The sequence below is a fragment of the Oncorhynchus kisutch genome, linkage group LG15 (assembly GCF_002021735.2).
Source record: "Oncorhynchus kisutch isolate 150728-3 linkage group LG15, Okis_V2, whole genome shotgun sequence".
In the NCBI taxonomy this organism is placed as follows: Eukaryota; Metazoa; Chordata; class Actinopteri; order Salmoniformes; family Salmonidae; genus Oncorhynchus; species Oncorhynchus kisutch.
In genome coordinates this window covers 183,698-199,567 of record NC_034188.2, presented here as the reverse complement: position 1 = coordinate 199,567, position 15,870 = coordinate 183,698, and the positions used below count along the sequence as shown (strand labels likewise).

The 15,870-nt window shown below is 39.7% G+C and overlaps 1 protein-coding gene across 1 annotated transcript in view; it reads right to left on the bottom strand.

Annotated features, from left to right (window-relative positions):
- LOC109880481 (cyclic nucleotide-gated cation channel) overlaps positions 1 to 6,171 on the bottom strand; it is a 41,775-nt gene extending 35,604 nt beyond the window's left edge. Inside the window, exon 1 of the mRNA XM_031789444.1 lies at positions 6,014 to 6,171. Coding sequence (XP_031645304.1) covers positions 6,014 to 6,129 — 116 coding nt within the window. The 5' untranslated portion in view covers positions 6,130 to 6,171. The remainder of the gene's footprint in view (positions 1 to 6,013) is intronic.
- Positions 6,172 to 15,870: the final 9,699 nt, after the last annotated feature.

Below are 15,870 nucleotides of genomic sequence, written 5' to 3'. Positions count from 1 at the left end.
AGAGGCAGAGAATCCCAGTGGAAAGAGGGGAACCGGCCAGGCAGAGACAGCAAGGGCGGTTCGTTTCTCCAGAGCCTTTCCGTTCACCTTCCCACTCCTGGGCCAGACTACACTCAATCATATGACCCACTGAAGAGATGAGTCTTCAGTAAAGACTTAAAGGTTGAGACCGAGTTTGCGTCTCTGACATGGGTAGGCAGACCGTTCCATAAAAATGGAGCTCTATAGGAGAAAGCCCTGCCTCCAGCTGTTTGCTTAGAAATTCTAGGGACAATTAGGAGGCCTGCGTCTTTGACAGGAAGCCAGTGTAGAGAGGCTAGCACTGGAGTAATATGATCAAATTTTTTGGTTCTAGTCAGGATTCTAGCAGCCGTATTTAGCACCAACTGAAGTTTATTTAGTGCTTTATCCAGGTAGCCGGAAAGTAGAGCATTGCAGCAGTCTAACCTAGAAGTGACAAAAGCATGGATTAATTTTTGGACAGAAAGTTTCTGATTTTTGCAATGTTACATAGATGGAAAAAAGCTGTCCTTGAAATGGTCTTGATATGTTCTTCAAAAGAGAGATCAGGGACCAGAGTAATGCCGAGGTCCTTCACAGTTTTATTTGAGACGACTGTACAACCATTAAGATTAATTGTCAGATTCAACAGAAGATCTCTTTGTTTCTTGGGACCTAGAACAAGCATCTCTGTTTTGTCCGAGTTTAAAAGTAGAAAGGGCAATTTTGGGGCTTCACCATGTTTCATTGAAATGTACAGCTGTGTGTCATCCGCATAGCGGTGAAAGTTAACATTATGTTTTCGAATAACATCCCCAAGAGGTCAAATATATAGTGAAAACAATAGTGGTCCTAAAATGGAACCTTGAGGAACACCAACATTTACAGTTGATTTGTCAGAGGACAAACCATTCACAGAGACAAACTGATATCTTTCCGACAGATAAGATCTAAACCAGGCCAGAACTTGTCAGTGTAGACCAATTTGGGTTTCCAATCTCTCCAAAAGAATGTGGTGATCGATGGTATCAAAAGCAGCACTAAGGTCTAGTAGCACGAGGACAGATGCAGAGCCTCGGTCCGATGCCATTAAAATGTCATTTACCACCTTCACAAGTGCCGTCTCAGTGCTATGATGGGGTCTAAAACCAGACTGAAGCATTTCGTATACATTGTTTGTCTTCAGGAAGGCAGTAAGTTGTTGCGCAACAGCCTTTTCTAAAAATGTTGAGAGGAATGGAAGATTCGATATAGGCCGATAGTTTTTTATATTTTCTGGATCAAGGTTTGGCTTTTTCAAGAGAGGCTTTATTACTGCCACTTTTAGTGAGTTTGGTACACATCCGGTGGATAGAGAGCCGTTTATTATGTTCAACATAGGAGGGCCAAGCACAGGAAGCAGCTCTTTCAGTAGTTTAGTTGGAATAGGGTCCAGTATGCAGCTTGAAGGTTTAGCGGTCATGATTATTTTCATCATTGTGTCAAGAGATATATTACTAAAACACTTGAGCGTCTCTCTTGATCCTAGGTCCTGGGAGAGTTGTGCAGACTCAGGACAACTGAGCTTTGAAGGAATACGCAGATTTAAAGAGGAGTCCGTAATTTGCTTTCTAATAATCATAATCTTTTCCTCAAAGAAGTTCATGAATTTATCACTGCTAAAGTGAAAGTCATCCTCTCTTGGGGAATGCTGCTTTTTAGTTAGCTTTGCGACAGTATCAAAAAGGAATTTCGGATTGTTCTTATTTTCCTCAATTAAGTTTGAAAAATAGGATGATCGAGCAGCAGTAAGGGCTCTTCGGTACTGCACGGTACTGTCTTTCCAAGCTAGTCGGAAGACTTCCAGTTTGGTGTGGCGCCATTTCCGTTCCAATTTTCTGGAAGCTTGCTTCAGAGCTCGGGTATTTTCTGTGTACCAGGGAGCTAGTTTCTTATGAGAAATGTTTTTACATCTAGGGTATTGCGCAAGGTTAAATTGAGTTCCTCAGTTAGGTGGTTAACTGATTTTTGTCCTCTGGCGTCCTTGGGTAGACAGAGGGAATCTGGAAGGCAATCAAGGAATCTTTGTGTAGTCTGTGAATTTATAGCACGACTTTTGATGTTCCTTGGTTGGGGTCGGAGCAGATTATTTGTTGCAATTGCAAACGTAATAAAATGGTGGTCCGATAGTCCAGGATTATGAGGAAAAACATTAAGATCCACAACATTTATTCCATGGGACAAAACTAGGTCCAGCGTATGACTGTGACAGTGAGTGGGTCCAGAGACATGTTGGACAAAACCCACTGAGTCGATGATGGCTCCGAAAGCCTTTTGGAGTGGGTCTGTGGACTTTTCCATGTGAATATTAAAGTCACCAAAGATTAGAATATTATCTGCTATGACTACAAGGTCCGATAGGAATTCAGGGAATTCAGTGAGGAACGCTGTATATGGCCCAGGAGGCCTGTAAACAGTAGCTATAAAAAGTGATTGAGTAGGCTGCATAGATTTCATGACTAGAAGCTCAAAAGACGAAAATGTCTTTTTTTTTTTTTGTAAATTTAAATTTGCTATTGTAAATGTTAGCAACACCTCCGCCTTTGCGGGATGCACGGGGGATATGGTCACTAGTGTAGCCAGGAGGTGAGGCCTCATTTAACACAGTAAATTCATCAGGCTTAAGCCATGTTTCAGTCAGGCCAATCACATCAAGATTATGATCAGTGATTAGTTCATTGACTATAATTGCCTTTGAAGTAAGGGATCTAACATTAAGTAGCCCTATTTTGAGATGTGAGGTATCATGATCTCTTTCAATACTGACAGGAATGGAGGTGGTCTTTATCCTAGTGAGATTGCTAAGGCGAACACCGCCATGTTTAGTTTTGCCCAACCCAGGTGAAGGCACAGACACGGTCTCAATGGTGATAGCTGAGCTGACTACACTGACTATGCTAGTGGCAGACTCCGCTATGCTCGCAGGCTGGCTAACAGCCTGCTGCCTGGCCTGCACCCTATTTCATTGTGGAGCTAGAGGAGTTAGAGCCCTGTCTATGTTGGTAGATAAGATGAGAGAACCCCTCCAGCTAGGATGGAGTCCGTCACTCCTCAGCAGGTCAGGCTTGGTCCTGTTTGTGGGTGACCCCAGAAAGAGGGCCAATTATCTACAAATTCTATCTTTTGGGAGGGGCAGAAAACAGGCTCCTCCACCCCCAAGCCATCAGACTGCCAAACAGCTTCTAACCCTCAAGCCATCAGACTGCCAAACAGCTTCTACCCCCAAGCCATCAGACTGCCGAACGGCTTCTACCCTCAAGCCATCAGACTGCCAAACAGCTTCTACCCTCAAGCCATCAGACTGCCGAACAGCTTCTACCCTCAATTCATCAGACTGCCGAACAGCTTCTACCCTCAAGCCATCAGGCTGCTGAACAGCTTCCACTCCCAAGCCATCAGACTTCCAAACAGCTTCTACCCTCAAGCAATCGGACTGCCGAACAGCTTCCACCCCCAAGCCATCAGACTGCCAAACAGCTTCTACCCCCAAGCCATCAGACTACCAAACAGCTTCTACCCTCAATCCATCAGACTGCCAAACAGCTTCTACCCTCAAGCCATCCGACTGCCAAACAGCTTCTACCCCCAAGCCATCAGACTGCCAAACAGCTTCTACCCCCAAGCCATCAGACTGCCAAACAGCTTCTACCCTCAAGCCATCAGACTGCCAAACAGCTTCTACCCCCAAGCCATCAGACTGCCAAACAGCTTCTACCCTCAGGCCATCAGACTGCCAAACAGCTTCTACCCTCAAGCCATCAGACTGCCGAACAGCTTCTACCCTCAAGCCATCAGACTGCCGAACAGCTTCAACCCTCAAGCCATCAGACTGCCGAACAGCTTCTACCCTCAAGCCATCAGACTGCCAAACAGCTTCTACCCTCAAGCCATCAGACTGCCAAACAGCTTCTACCCTCAAGCCATCAAATGGCCAAACAGCTTCTACCCCCAAGCCATCAGACTGCCAAACAGCTTCTACCCTCAAGCCATCAGACTGCCAAACAGCTTCTACCCTCAAGCCATCAGAATGCCAAACAGCTTCTACCCTCACGCCATCAGAATGCCAAACAGCTTCTACCCCCAAGCCAGACTGCCAAACAGATTCTACCCTCAAGCCATCAGACTGCTGAACAGCTTCTACCCTCAAGCCATCAGACTGCCAAACAGCTTCTACCCCCAAGCCATCTGACTGCCAAACAGCTTCTATCCTCAAGCCATCAGACTGCCAAACAGCTTCTACCCTCAAGCCATCAGACTGCCAAACAGCTTCTACCCCCAAGCCATCAGACTGCCGAACAGCTTCTACCCTCAAGCCATCAGACTGCCGAACAGCTTCCACCCCCAAGCCATCAGACTGCCGAACAGCTTCTACCCTCAAGCCATCAGACTGCCAAACAGCTTCTACCCTCAAGCCATCAAATGGCCAAACAGCTTCTACCCCCAAGCCATCAGACTGCCAAACAGCTTCTACCCTCAAGTCATCAGACTGCCAAACAGCTTCTACCCTCAAGCCATCAGACTGCCAAACAGCTTCTACCCCCAAGCCATCAGACTGCCAAACAGCTTCTACCCTCAAGCCATCAGACTGCCGAACAGCTTCTACCCTCAAGCCATCAGACTGCTGAACAGCTTCCACCCTCAAGCCATCAGACTGCCAAACAGCTTCTACCCTCAAGCCATCCGACTGCCAAACAGCTTCTACCCTCAAGCCATCCGACTGCCAAACAGCTTCTACCCCCAAGCCATCAGACTGCCAAACAGCTTCTACCCTCAAGCCACCAGACTGCCAAACAGCTTCTACCCCAAGCCATCAGACTGCCAAACAGCTTCTACCCTCACGCCATCAGAATGCCAAACAGCTTCTACCCCCAAGCCAGACTGCCAAACAGCTTCTACCCTCAAGCCATCAGACTGCTGAACAGCTTCTACCCTCAAGCCATCAGACTGCCAAACAGCTTCTACCCCCAAGCCAGACTGCCAAACAGCTTCTACCCTCAAGCCATCAGACTGCTGAACAGCTTCTACCCTCAAGCCATCAGACTGCCAAACAGCTTCTACCCCCAAGCCATCTGACTGCCGAACAGCTTCTACCCTCAAGCCATCAGACTGCCGAACAGCTTCCACCCCCAAGCCGTCAGATTGCTGAACAATTAATCAAATGTTGACATCCTGCTAGTAGCTATGTTAAACACCTAACCTGACAGACATCCTGCTAGTAGCTATGTTAAACACCTGACAGACATCCTGCTAGTAGCTATGTTAAACACCTGACATACATCCTGCTAGTAGCTATGTTAAACACCTGACAGACATCCTGCTAGTAGCTATGTTAAACACCTGACAGACATCCTGCTAGTAGCTATGTTAAACACCTGACCTGACAGACATCCTGCTAGTAGCTATGTTAAACACCTGACAGACATCCTGCTAGTAGCTATGCTAAACACCTGACAGACATCCTGCTAGTAGCTATGTTAAACACCTGACCTGACAGACATCCTGTTAGTAGCTATGTTAAACACCTGACCTGACAGACATCCTGCTAGTAGCTGTGTTAAACACCTGACCTGACAGACATCCTGTTAGTAGCTATGTTAAACACCTGACAGACATCCTGCTAGTAGCTATGTTAAACACCTGACCTGACAGACATCCTGTTAGTAGCTATGTTAAACACCTGACCTGACAGACATCCTGCTAGTAGCTATGTTAAACACCTGACAGACATCCTGCTAGTAGCTATGTTAAACACCTGACAGACATCCTGCTAGTAGCTATGTTAAACACCTGACCTGACAGACATCCTGTTAGTAGCTATGGTAAACACCCAGTTGCCCTGCCTCTCAGAGGCTGCTGCTGTATATAGATATGGAACACAGGTCACTTTAATAGTGGAACACTCGTCACTGGCAAGCCAGCGGTGGAAAATAGGATGGTGTGCTGCTGGAAAATAAATGTGTGTGTGTGTTCATACCGACTCAGATGACTCAGGTTGCTGTCTGCTCTCTCGCATTCCTCGTCCAGCCATGTCTTCACTGACAGCCTCTGAGACGCCAGCTCAGTACCCTCACCCAACACCTGCCCCGTCATCTAGACACACAGTGTGAAGGTCAGCCAGGACATGGATTGTCCAGAAACATAACCAAACGTAACCAACAAGCTGCCATCACCATGGAGACAACCTTGGCCACCATAGCAACCACCTGGTCACAGAAACAAAGAATGGGATGAGTAACGAAGGAGAGAGAGGGAGGAGAAAGATGGGGGGGAGAAGGAGAGAAGAAGAAAGAAAATGAGAGGGAGAGAGGAACGAGAGAGCGTGAGGGACAGAAAGGGAGATTGAGAGAGAGGGAGAGAGGAGAGAAGGAGAGAGGAGAGAAGGAGAGCTAGAGACAGAGGTAAAGAGGAAAGGACTAGTGGGATGAAGAGAGGAGAAGTGTGAAGTGAGGAACCCTAGACAAATACCTTCACATTTGGTATTTTTCAGGCTTCACCTTCCTGTTGTCCTCCGTCCCTGTAGAATGCTAGACACTAGATTGTCCCGTCCCAGCCAGTCAACCAGCCACACAACCTCAAAACCAACTCACCGTGTACTAACATTGAGTAGTAAACCACAGACTAAATCATCTGTCTCTCTCCATAGCCGTGTGAATGTGTGTGTGTGTTGAAAATGTGTGTGTTGTCTGTCAGTTTAGATGTGTGTATATGCTATAGAGGTCTGCCTATATGTCAGTCTGCCCCTGAATGCAACAGGTTATTTCTGTGAAATCCAAACACAGACAGATGGAGGGACGAGGGGAGAGATGAGAGGGACGAGGGGAGAGATGAGAGGGAGGAGGGGAGAGATGGAAGGATGGAGAGACGGAGAGATGGAGAGAGTGGGAAGAGCTGAGAGGAAATGAGAGGGTAATCATATGCCACTCCAAACAGAAACACACCACACGCCTCCCTTCATCTCAGTTCAACTAAGACAAATGCTTTCTCTCTCTCTCTCCATTCCTCCCTCTCCCTCCATCCATCCGTATCTCTCCATCGCTCCATCTCCTTTGAGTGGTGGTCTTCCAACGTTCTGTCTTTGTGTTCAACCCCCTCCCAGCTCCTGTCCTATTGTACCATGAGCTCATCATTATTCAGGAAGCTTGTTTGAAGTGTGTGAAGTGCCGAGAACGTTTGGTAATGTGTATGTCTGTGTGGACTAAGTGCAGAAATTTAATTCAGAGTGTTCTGTTTCATGTTCAGATCTGCTAATTAATACATGGTTCTAATTGAGATACAGGTAGCTGATTAATACATGGTTATATTAGAGATACAGGTAGCTGATTAATACATGGTTCTAATTGAGATACAGGTAGCTGATTAATACATGGTTCTAATTGAGATACAGGTAGCTGATTAATACATGGTTATATTAGAGATACAGGTAGCTGATTAATACATGGTTATATTAGAGATACAGGTAGCTGATTAATACATGGTTATATTAAAGATACAGGTAGCTGATTAATACAGGGTTATATTAGAGATACAGGTAGCTGATTAATACATGGTTATATTAGAGATACAGGTAGCTGATTAATACATGGTTCTAATTGAGATACAGGTAGCTGATTAATACATGGTTCTAATTGAGATACAGGTAGCTGATTAATACATGGTTCTAATTGAAATACAGGTAGCTAATTAATACATGGTTCTAATTGAGATACAGGTAGCTGATTAATACAAGGTTATATTAGAGATACAGGTCGCTGATTAATACATGGTTATATTAGAGATACAGGTCGCTGATTAATACATGGTTATGTTAGAGATACAGGTAGCTGATTAATACATGGTTATATTAGAGATACAGGTAGCTGATTAATACATGGTTCTAATTGAGATACAGGTAGCTGATTAATACATGGTTATAGTAGAGATACAGGTAGATGATTAATACATGGTTATATTAGAGATACAGGTAGCTGATAAATACATGGTTATATTAGAGATACAGGTAGCTGATTAATACATGGTTATATTAGAGATACAGGTAGCTGATTAATACATGGTTATAGTAGAGATACAGGTAGCAGATTAATACATGGTTATATTAGAGATACAGGCAGCTGATTAATACATGGTTATATTAGAGATACAGGTAGCTGATAAATACATGGTTATATTAGAGATACAGGTAGCTGATTAATACATGGTTATATTAGAGATACAGGTAGCTGATTAATACATGGTTATATTAGAGATACAGGTAGCTGATTAATACATGGTTATAGTAGAGATACAGGAAGCTGATTAATACATGGTTATATTAGAGATACAGGTAGCTGATTAATACATGGTTATAGTAGAGATACAGGTAGCAGATTAATACATGGTTATATTAGAGATACAGGTAGCTGATTAATACAGAGTTATATTAGAGATACAGGTAGCAGATTAATACATGGTTATATTAGAGATACAGGTAGCTGATTAATACAGAGTTATATTAGAGATGTATTTATTTATTTATTTATTTAACCTTTATTTAACCAGGTAGGCAAGTTGAGTTAAGTCTTCCAACGTTCTGTCTTTGTGTTCAACCCCCTCCCAGCTCCTGTCCTATTGTACCATGAGCTCATCATTATTCAGGAAGCTTGTTTGAAGTGTGTGAAGTGCCGAGAACGTTTGGTAATGTGTATGTCTGTGTGGACTAAGTGCAGAAATTTAATTCAGAGTGTTCTGTTTCATGTTCAGATCTGCTAATTAATACATGGTTCTAATTGAGATACAGGTAGCTGATTAATACATGGTTATATTAGAGATACAGGTAGCTGATTAATACATGGTTCTAATTGAGATACAGGTAGCTGATTAATACATGGTTCTAATTGAGATACAGGTAGCTGATTAATACATGGTTATATTAGAGATACAGGTAGCTGATTAATACATGGTTATATTAGAGATACAGGTAGCTGATTAATACATGGTTATATTAAAGATACAGGTAGCTGATTAATACAGGGTTATATTAGAGATACAGGTAGCTGATTAATACATGGTTATATTAGAGATACAGGTAGCTGATTAATACATGGTTCTAATTGAGATACAGGTAGCTGATTAATACATGGTTCTAATTGAGATACAGGTAGCTGATTAATACATGGTTCTAATTGAAATACAGGTAGCTAATTAATACATGGTTCTAATTGAGATACAGGTAGCTGATTAATACAAGGTTATATTAGAGATACAGGTCGCTGATTAATACATGGTTATATTAGAGATACAGGTCGCTGATTAATACATGGTTATGTTAGAGATACAGGTAGCTGATTAATACATGGTTATATTAGAGATACAGGCAGCTGATTAATACATGGTTATATTAGAGATACAGGTAGCTGATTAATACATGGTTCTAATTGAGATACAGGTAGCTGATTAATACATGGTTATAGTAGAGATACAGGTAGATGATTAATACATGGTTATATTAGAGATACAGGTAGCTGATAAATACATGGTTATATTAGAGATACAGGTAGCTGATTAATACATGGTTATATTAGAGATACAGGTAGCTGATTAATACATGGTTATAGTAGAGATACAGGTAGCAGATTAATACATGGTTATATTAGAGATACAGGCAGCTGATTAATACATGGTTATATTAGAGATACAGGTAGCTGATAAATACATGGTTATATTAGAGATACAGGTAGCTGATTAATACATGGTTATATTAGAGATACAGGTAGCTGATTAATACATGGTTATATTAGAGATACAGGTAGCTGATTAATACATGGTTATAGTAGAGATACAGGAAGCTGATTAATACATGGTTATATTAGAGATACAGGTAGCTGATTAATACATGGTTATAGTAGAGATACAGGTAGCAGATTAATACATGGTTATATTAGAGATACAGGTAGCAGATTAATACATGGTTATATTAGAGATACAGGTAGCTGATTAATACATGGTTATAGTAGAGATACAGGTAGCAGATTAATACATGGTTATATTAGAGATACAGGTAGCAGATTAATACATGGTTATATTAGAGATACAGGTAGCTGATTAATACATGGTTATAGTAGAGATACAGGTAGCAGATTAATACATGGTTATATTAGAGATACAGGTAGCTGATTAATACATGGTTATATTAGAGATACAGGTAGCTGATTAATACATGGTTATATTAGAGATACAGGTAGCTGATTAATACAGAGTTATATTAGAGATGTATTTATTTATTTATTTATTTAACCTTTATTTAACCAGGTAGGCAAGTTGAGAACAAATTCTCATTTACAATTGGCCAAGATAAAGCAAAGCAGTTCGACAGATACAACGACACAGAATTACACATGGAGTAAAACAAACATACAGTCAATAATACAGTATAAACAAGTCTATATACAATGTGAGCAAATGAGGTGAGAAGGGAGGTAAAGGCAAAAAAGGCCATGATGGCAAAGTAAATACAATATAGCAAGTAAAACACTGGAATGGTAGTTTTGCAATGGAAGAATGTGCAAAGTAGAAATAAAAATAATGGGGTGCAAAGGAGCAAAATAAATAAATAAATAAAAATTAAATACAGTTGGGAAAGAGGTAGTTGTTTGGGCTAAATTATAGGTGGGCTATGTACAGGTGCAGTAATCTGTGAGCTGCTCTGACAGTTGGTGCTTAAAGCTAGTGAGGGAGATAAGTGTTTCCAGTTTCAGAGATTTTTGTAGTTCGTTCCAGTCATTGGCAGCAGAGAACTGGAAGGAGAGGCGGCCAAAGAAAGAATTGGTTTTGGGGGTGACTAGAGAGATATACCTGCTGGAGCGTGTGCTACAGGTGGGAGATGCTATGGTGACCAGCGAGCTGAGATAAGGGGGGACTTTACCTAGCAGGGTCTTGTAGATGAGAGATACAGGTAGCTGATTAATACATGGTTCTAATTGAGATACAGGTAGCTGATTAATACATGGTTATATTAGAGATACTGGTAGCTGATTAATACATGGTTCTAATTGAGATACAGGTAGCTGATTAATACATGGTTCTAATTGAGATACAGGTAGCTGATTAATACATGGTTATATTAGAGATACTGGTAGCTGATTAATACATGGTTCTAATTGAGATACAGGTAGCTGATTAATACATGGTTCTAATTGAGATACAGGTAGCTGATTAATACATGGTTCTAATTGAGATACAGGTAGCTGATTAATACATGGTTATATTAGAGATACAGGTAGCTGATTAATACATGTTTCTAATTGAGATACAGGTAGCTGATTAATACATGGTTCTAATTGAGATAGAGGTAGCTGATTAATACATTGTTCTAATTGAAATACAGGCAGCTAATTAATACATGGCTCTAATTGAGATACAGGTAGCTGATTAATACAAGGTTCTAATTGAGATACAGGTAGCTGATTAATACATGGTTATATTAGAGATACAGGTAGCTGATTAATACATGGTTCTAATTGAAATACAGGTACCTGATTAATACAAGGTTCTAATTGAGATACAGGTAGCTGATTAATACATGGTTATATTAGAGATACAGGTAGCTGATTAATACATGGTTATATTAGAGATACAGGTAGCTGATTAATACATGGTTATATTAGAGATAGAGGTAGCTGATAAATACATGGTTATATTAGAGATACAGGTAGCTGATTAATACATGGTTATATTAGAGATACAGGTAGCTGATTAATACATGGTTATATTAGAGATACAGGTAGGTGATTAATACATGGTTATATTAGAGATACAGGTTGCTGATTAATACATGGTTATTTTAGAGATACAGGTAGCTGATTAATACATGGTTATATTAGAGATACAGGTAGCTGATTAATACATGGTTATATTAGAGATACAGGTAGCTGATTAATACATGGTTATATTAGAGATACAGGTATCTGATTAATACATGGTTATATTAGAGATACAGGTAGCTGATTAATACATGGTTATATTAGAGATACAGGTAGCTGATTAATACAGAGTTATATTAGAGATGTATTTATTTATTTAACCTTTATTTAACCAGGTAGGCAAGTTGAGAACAAATTCTCATTTACAATTGCGACCTGGCCAAGATAAAGCAAAGCAGTTCGACAGATACAACGACACAGAATTACACATGGAGTAAAACAAACATACAGTCAATAATACAGTATAAACAAGTCTATATACAATGTGAGCAAATGAGGTGAGAAGGGAGGTAAAGGCAAAAAAGGCCATGATGGCAAAGTAAATACAATATAGCAAGTAAAACACTGGAATGGTAGTTTTGCAATGGAAGAATGTGCAAAGTAGAAATAAAAATAATGGGGTGCAAAGGAGCAAAATAAATAAATAAATAAAAATTAAATACAGTTGGGAAAGAGGTAGTTGTTTGGGCTAAATTATAGGTGGGCTATGTACAGGTGCAGTAATCTGTGAGCTGCTCTGACAGTTGGTGCTTAAAGCTAGTGAGGGAGATAAGTGATTCCAGTTTCAGAGATTTTTGTAGTTCGTTCCAGTCATTGGCAGCAGAGAACTGGAAGGAGAGGCGGCCAAAGAAAGAATTGGTTTTGGGGGTGACTAGAGAGATATACCTGCTGGAGCGTGTGCTACAGGTGGGAGACGCTATGGTGACCAGCGAGCTGAGATAAGGGGGGACTTTACCTAGCAGGGTCTTGTAGATGAGAGATACAGGTAGCTGATTAATACATGGTTATATTAGAGATACAGGTAGCTGATTAATACATGTTTCTAATTGAGATACAGGTAGCTGATTAATACATGGTTCTAATTGAGATAGAGGTAGCTGATTAATACATGGTTCTAATTGAAATACAGGCAGCTAATTAATACATGGTTCTAATTGAGATACAGGTAGCTGATTAATACAAGGTTCTAATTGAGATACAGGTAGCTGATTAATACATGGTTATATTAGAGATACAGGTAGCTGATTAATACATGGTTCTAATTGAAATACAGGTACCTGATTAATACAAGGTTCTAATTGAGATACAGGTAGCTGATTAATACATGGTTATATTAGAGATACAGGTAGCTGATTAATACATGGTTATATTAGAGATACAGGTAGCTGATTAATACATGGTTATATTAGAGATACAGGTATCTGATTAATACATGGTTATATTAGAGATACAGGTAGCTGATTAATACATGGTTATATTAGAGATACTGGTAGCTGATTAATACATGGTTCTAATTGAGATACAGGTAGATGATTAATACATGGTTCTAATTGAGATACAGGTAGCTGATTAATACATGGTTCTAATTGAGATACAGGTAGCTGATTAATACATGGTTATGTTAGAGATACAGGTAGCTGATTAATACATGTTTCTAATTGAGATACAGGTAGCTGATTAATACATGGTTCTAATTGAGATAGAGGTAGCTGATTAATACATGGTTCTAATTGAAATACAGGCAGCTAATTAATACATGGTTCTAATTGAGATACAGGTAGCTGATTAATACAAGGTTCTAATTGAGATACAGGTAGCTGATTAATACATGGTTATATTAGAGATACAGGTAGCTGATTAATACATGGTTCTAATTGAAATACAGGTACCTGATTAATACAAGGTTCTAATTGAGATACAGGTAGCTGATTAATACATGGTTATATTAGAGATACAGGTAGCTGATTAATACATGGTTATATTAGAGATACAGGTAGCTGATTAATACATGGTTATATTAGAGATACAGGTATCTGATTAATACATGGTTATATTAGAGATACAGGTAGCTGATTAATACATGGTTATATTAGAGATACAGGTATCTGATTAATACATGGTTATATTAGAGATACAGGTAGCTGATTAATACATGGTTATATTAGAGATACCGGTAGCTGATAAATACATGGTTATATTAGAGATACAGGTAGCTGATTAATACATGGTTATATTAGAGATACAGGTAGCTGATTAATACATGGTTATATTAGAGATACAGGTAGGTGATTAATACATGGTTATATTAGAGATACAGGTAGCTGATTAATACATGGTTATTTTAGAGATACAGGTAGCTGATTAATACATGGTTATATTAGAGATACAGGTAGCTGATTAATACATGGTTATATTAGAGATACAGGTAGCTGATTAATACATGGTTATATTAGAGATACAGGTAGCTGATTAATACATGGTTATATTAGAGATACAGGTAGCTGATAAATACATGGTTATATTAGAGATACAGGTAGCTGATTAATACATGGTTATATTAGAGATACAGGTAGCTGATTAATACATGGTTATATTAGAGATACAGGTAGCTGATTAATACATGGTTATATTAGAGATACAGGTAGCTGATTAATACATGGTTCTAATTGAGATACAGGTAGATGATTAATACATGGTTCTAATTGAGATACAGGTAGCTGATTAATACATGGTTCTAATTGAGATACAGGTAGCTGATAAATACATGGTTATATTAGAGATACAGGTAGCTGATTAATACATGGTTATCTTAGAGATACAGGTAGCTGATTAATACATGGTTATATTAGAGATACAGGTAGCTGATTAATACATGGTTCTAATTGAGATACAGGTAGCTGATTAATACATGGTTCTAATTGAGATACAGGTAGCTGATTAATACATGGTTCTAATTGAGATACAGGTAGCTGATAAATACATGGTTATATTAGAGATACAGGTAGCTGATTAATACATGGTTATATTAGAGATACAGGTAGCTGATTAATACATGGTTATATTAGAGATACAGGTAGCTGATTAATACATGGTTATATTAGAGATACAGGTAGCTGATTAATACATGGTTATATTAGAGATACAGGTAGATGATTAATACATTGTTCAAAAACCAGGACTATTCTAAGTGACCCCAAAGTTTTGAATGGTAGTGTTTATGAACATTGTAGTAGTTATATATGTAGTATATATGATATAGTAGTAGGTATATATGAATATAGTAGTAGTTATTGTCATGACGTTGGCCTTGGTTTATGACAGTCATAAATACCTCTTCCCCCCTTTTTCCTCTCTCTAACCTACTGAGGTTACATTTAAATAAAAACTTGGTTAACATAGAGATTCTGGGAACATCAGTATGTGGGGGGAAATGAACTATATTCTGGTAATCCGATCAATTGAACATATGCAGTGGTACTTAATGAATATGATGTCAGTGCGGTTGTCATCTGAGACATTCTCATCAATGATAAGATGACATAAACTCAACAGTGGAAAGTCTACACATCAGAGTTATCGGATACACATGGAATTGTTGTTCAATTTAAATGTTTGAATATGAAATTATTCATGATGGGATGAAATGTGATTTTAGCTTCTAAAATGTGAGATTTGAGTTTTCATAAGATAGGGCTCTGCTCAATCAGTGGCCCTCCCCTGTGAACAAGGGCTATAAAACTTTTGAAACACACCCTCCTCTTCCTTCCTATATAAGCTCTCGACGACAACACAACTTTCTGTTCCGCGGATGTGAGGATGACGATCCCATGTCAGAATGGTTCAGATAAAACTACAAGCCAACATCAGCATGAGCTTTGGTTGCGAATGGAATGAACTTTTAACTCTTATTCACGACAGAAGTGATACCTCCTAGCCGTTGAGTTAGCGACCGCAGCTGCAAATGCAGGTTAGGAAGGAACAGACAGAGTATCCCATCCACCACACAACGACGTTACTACAACTTATCCAAGTGACCACCAGAGACATTCTTCAAGGACAAAGGACTCAGTTTGGCAACACGGCCTTCCATCTACCA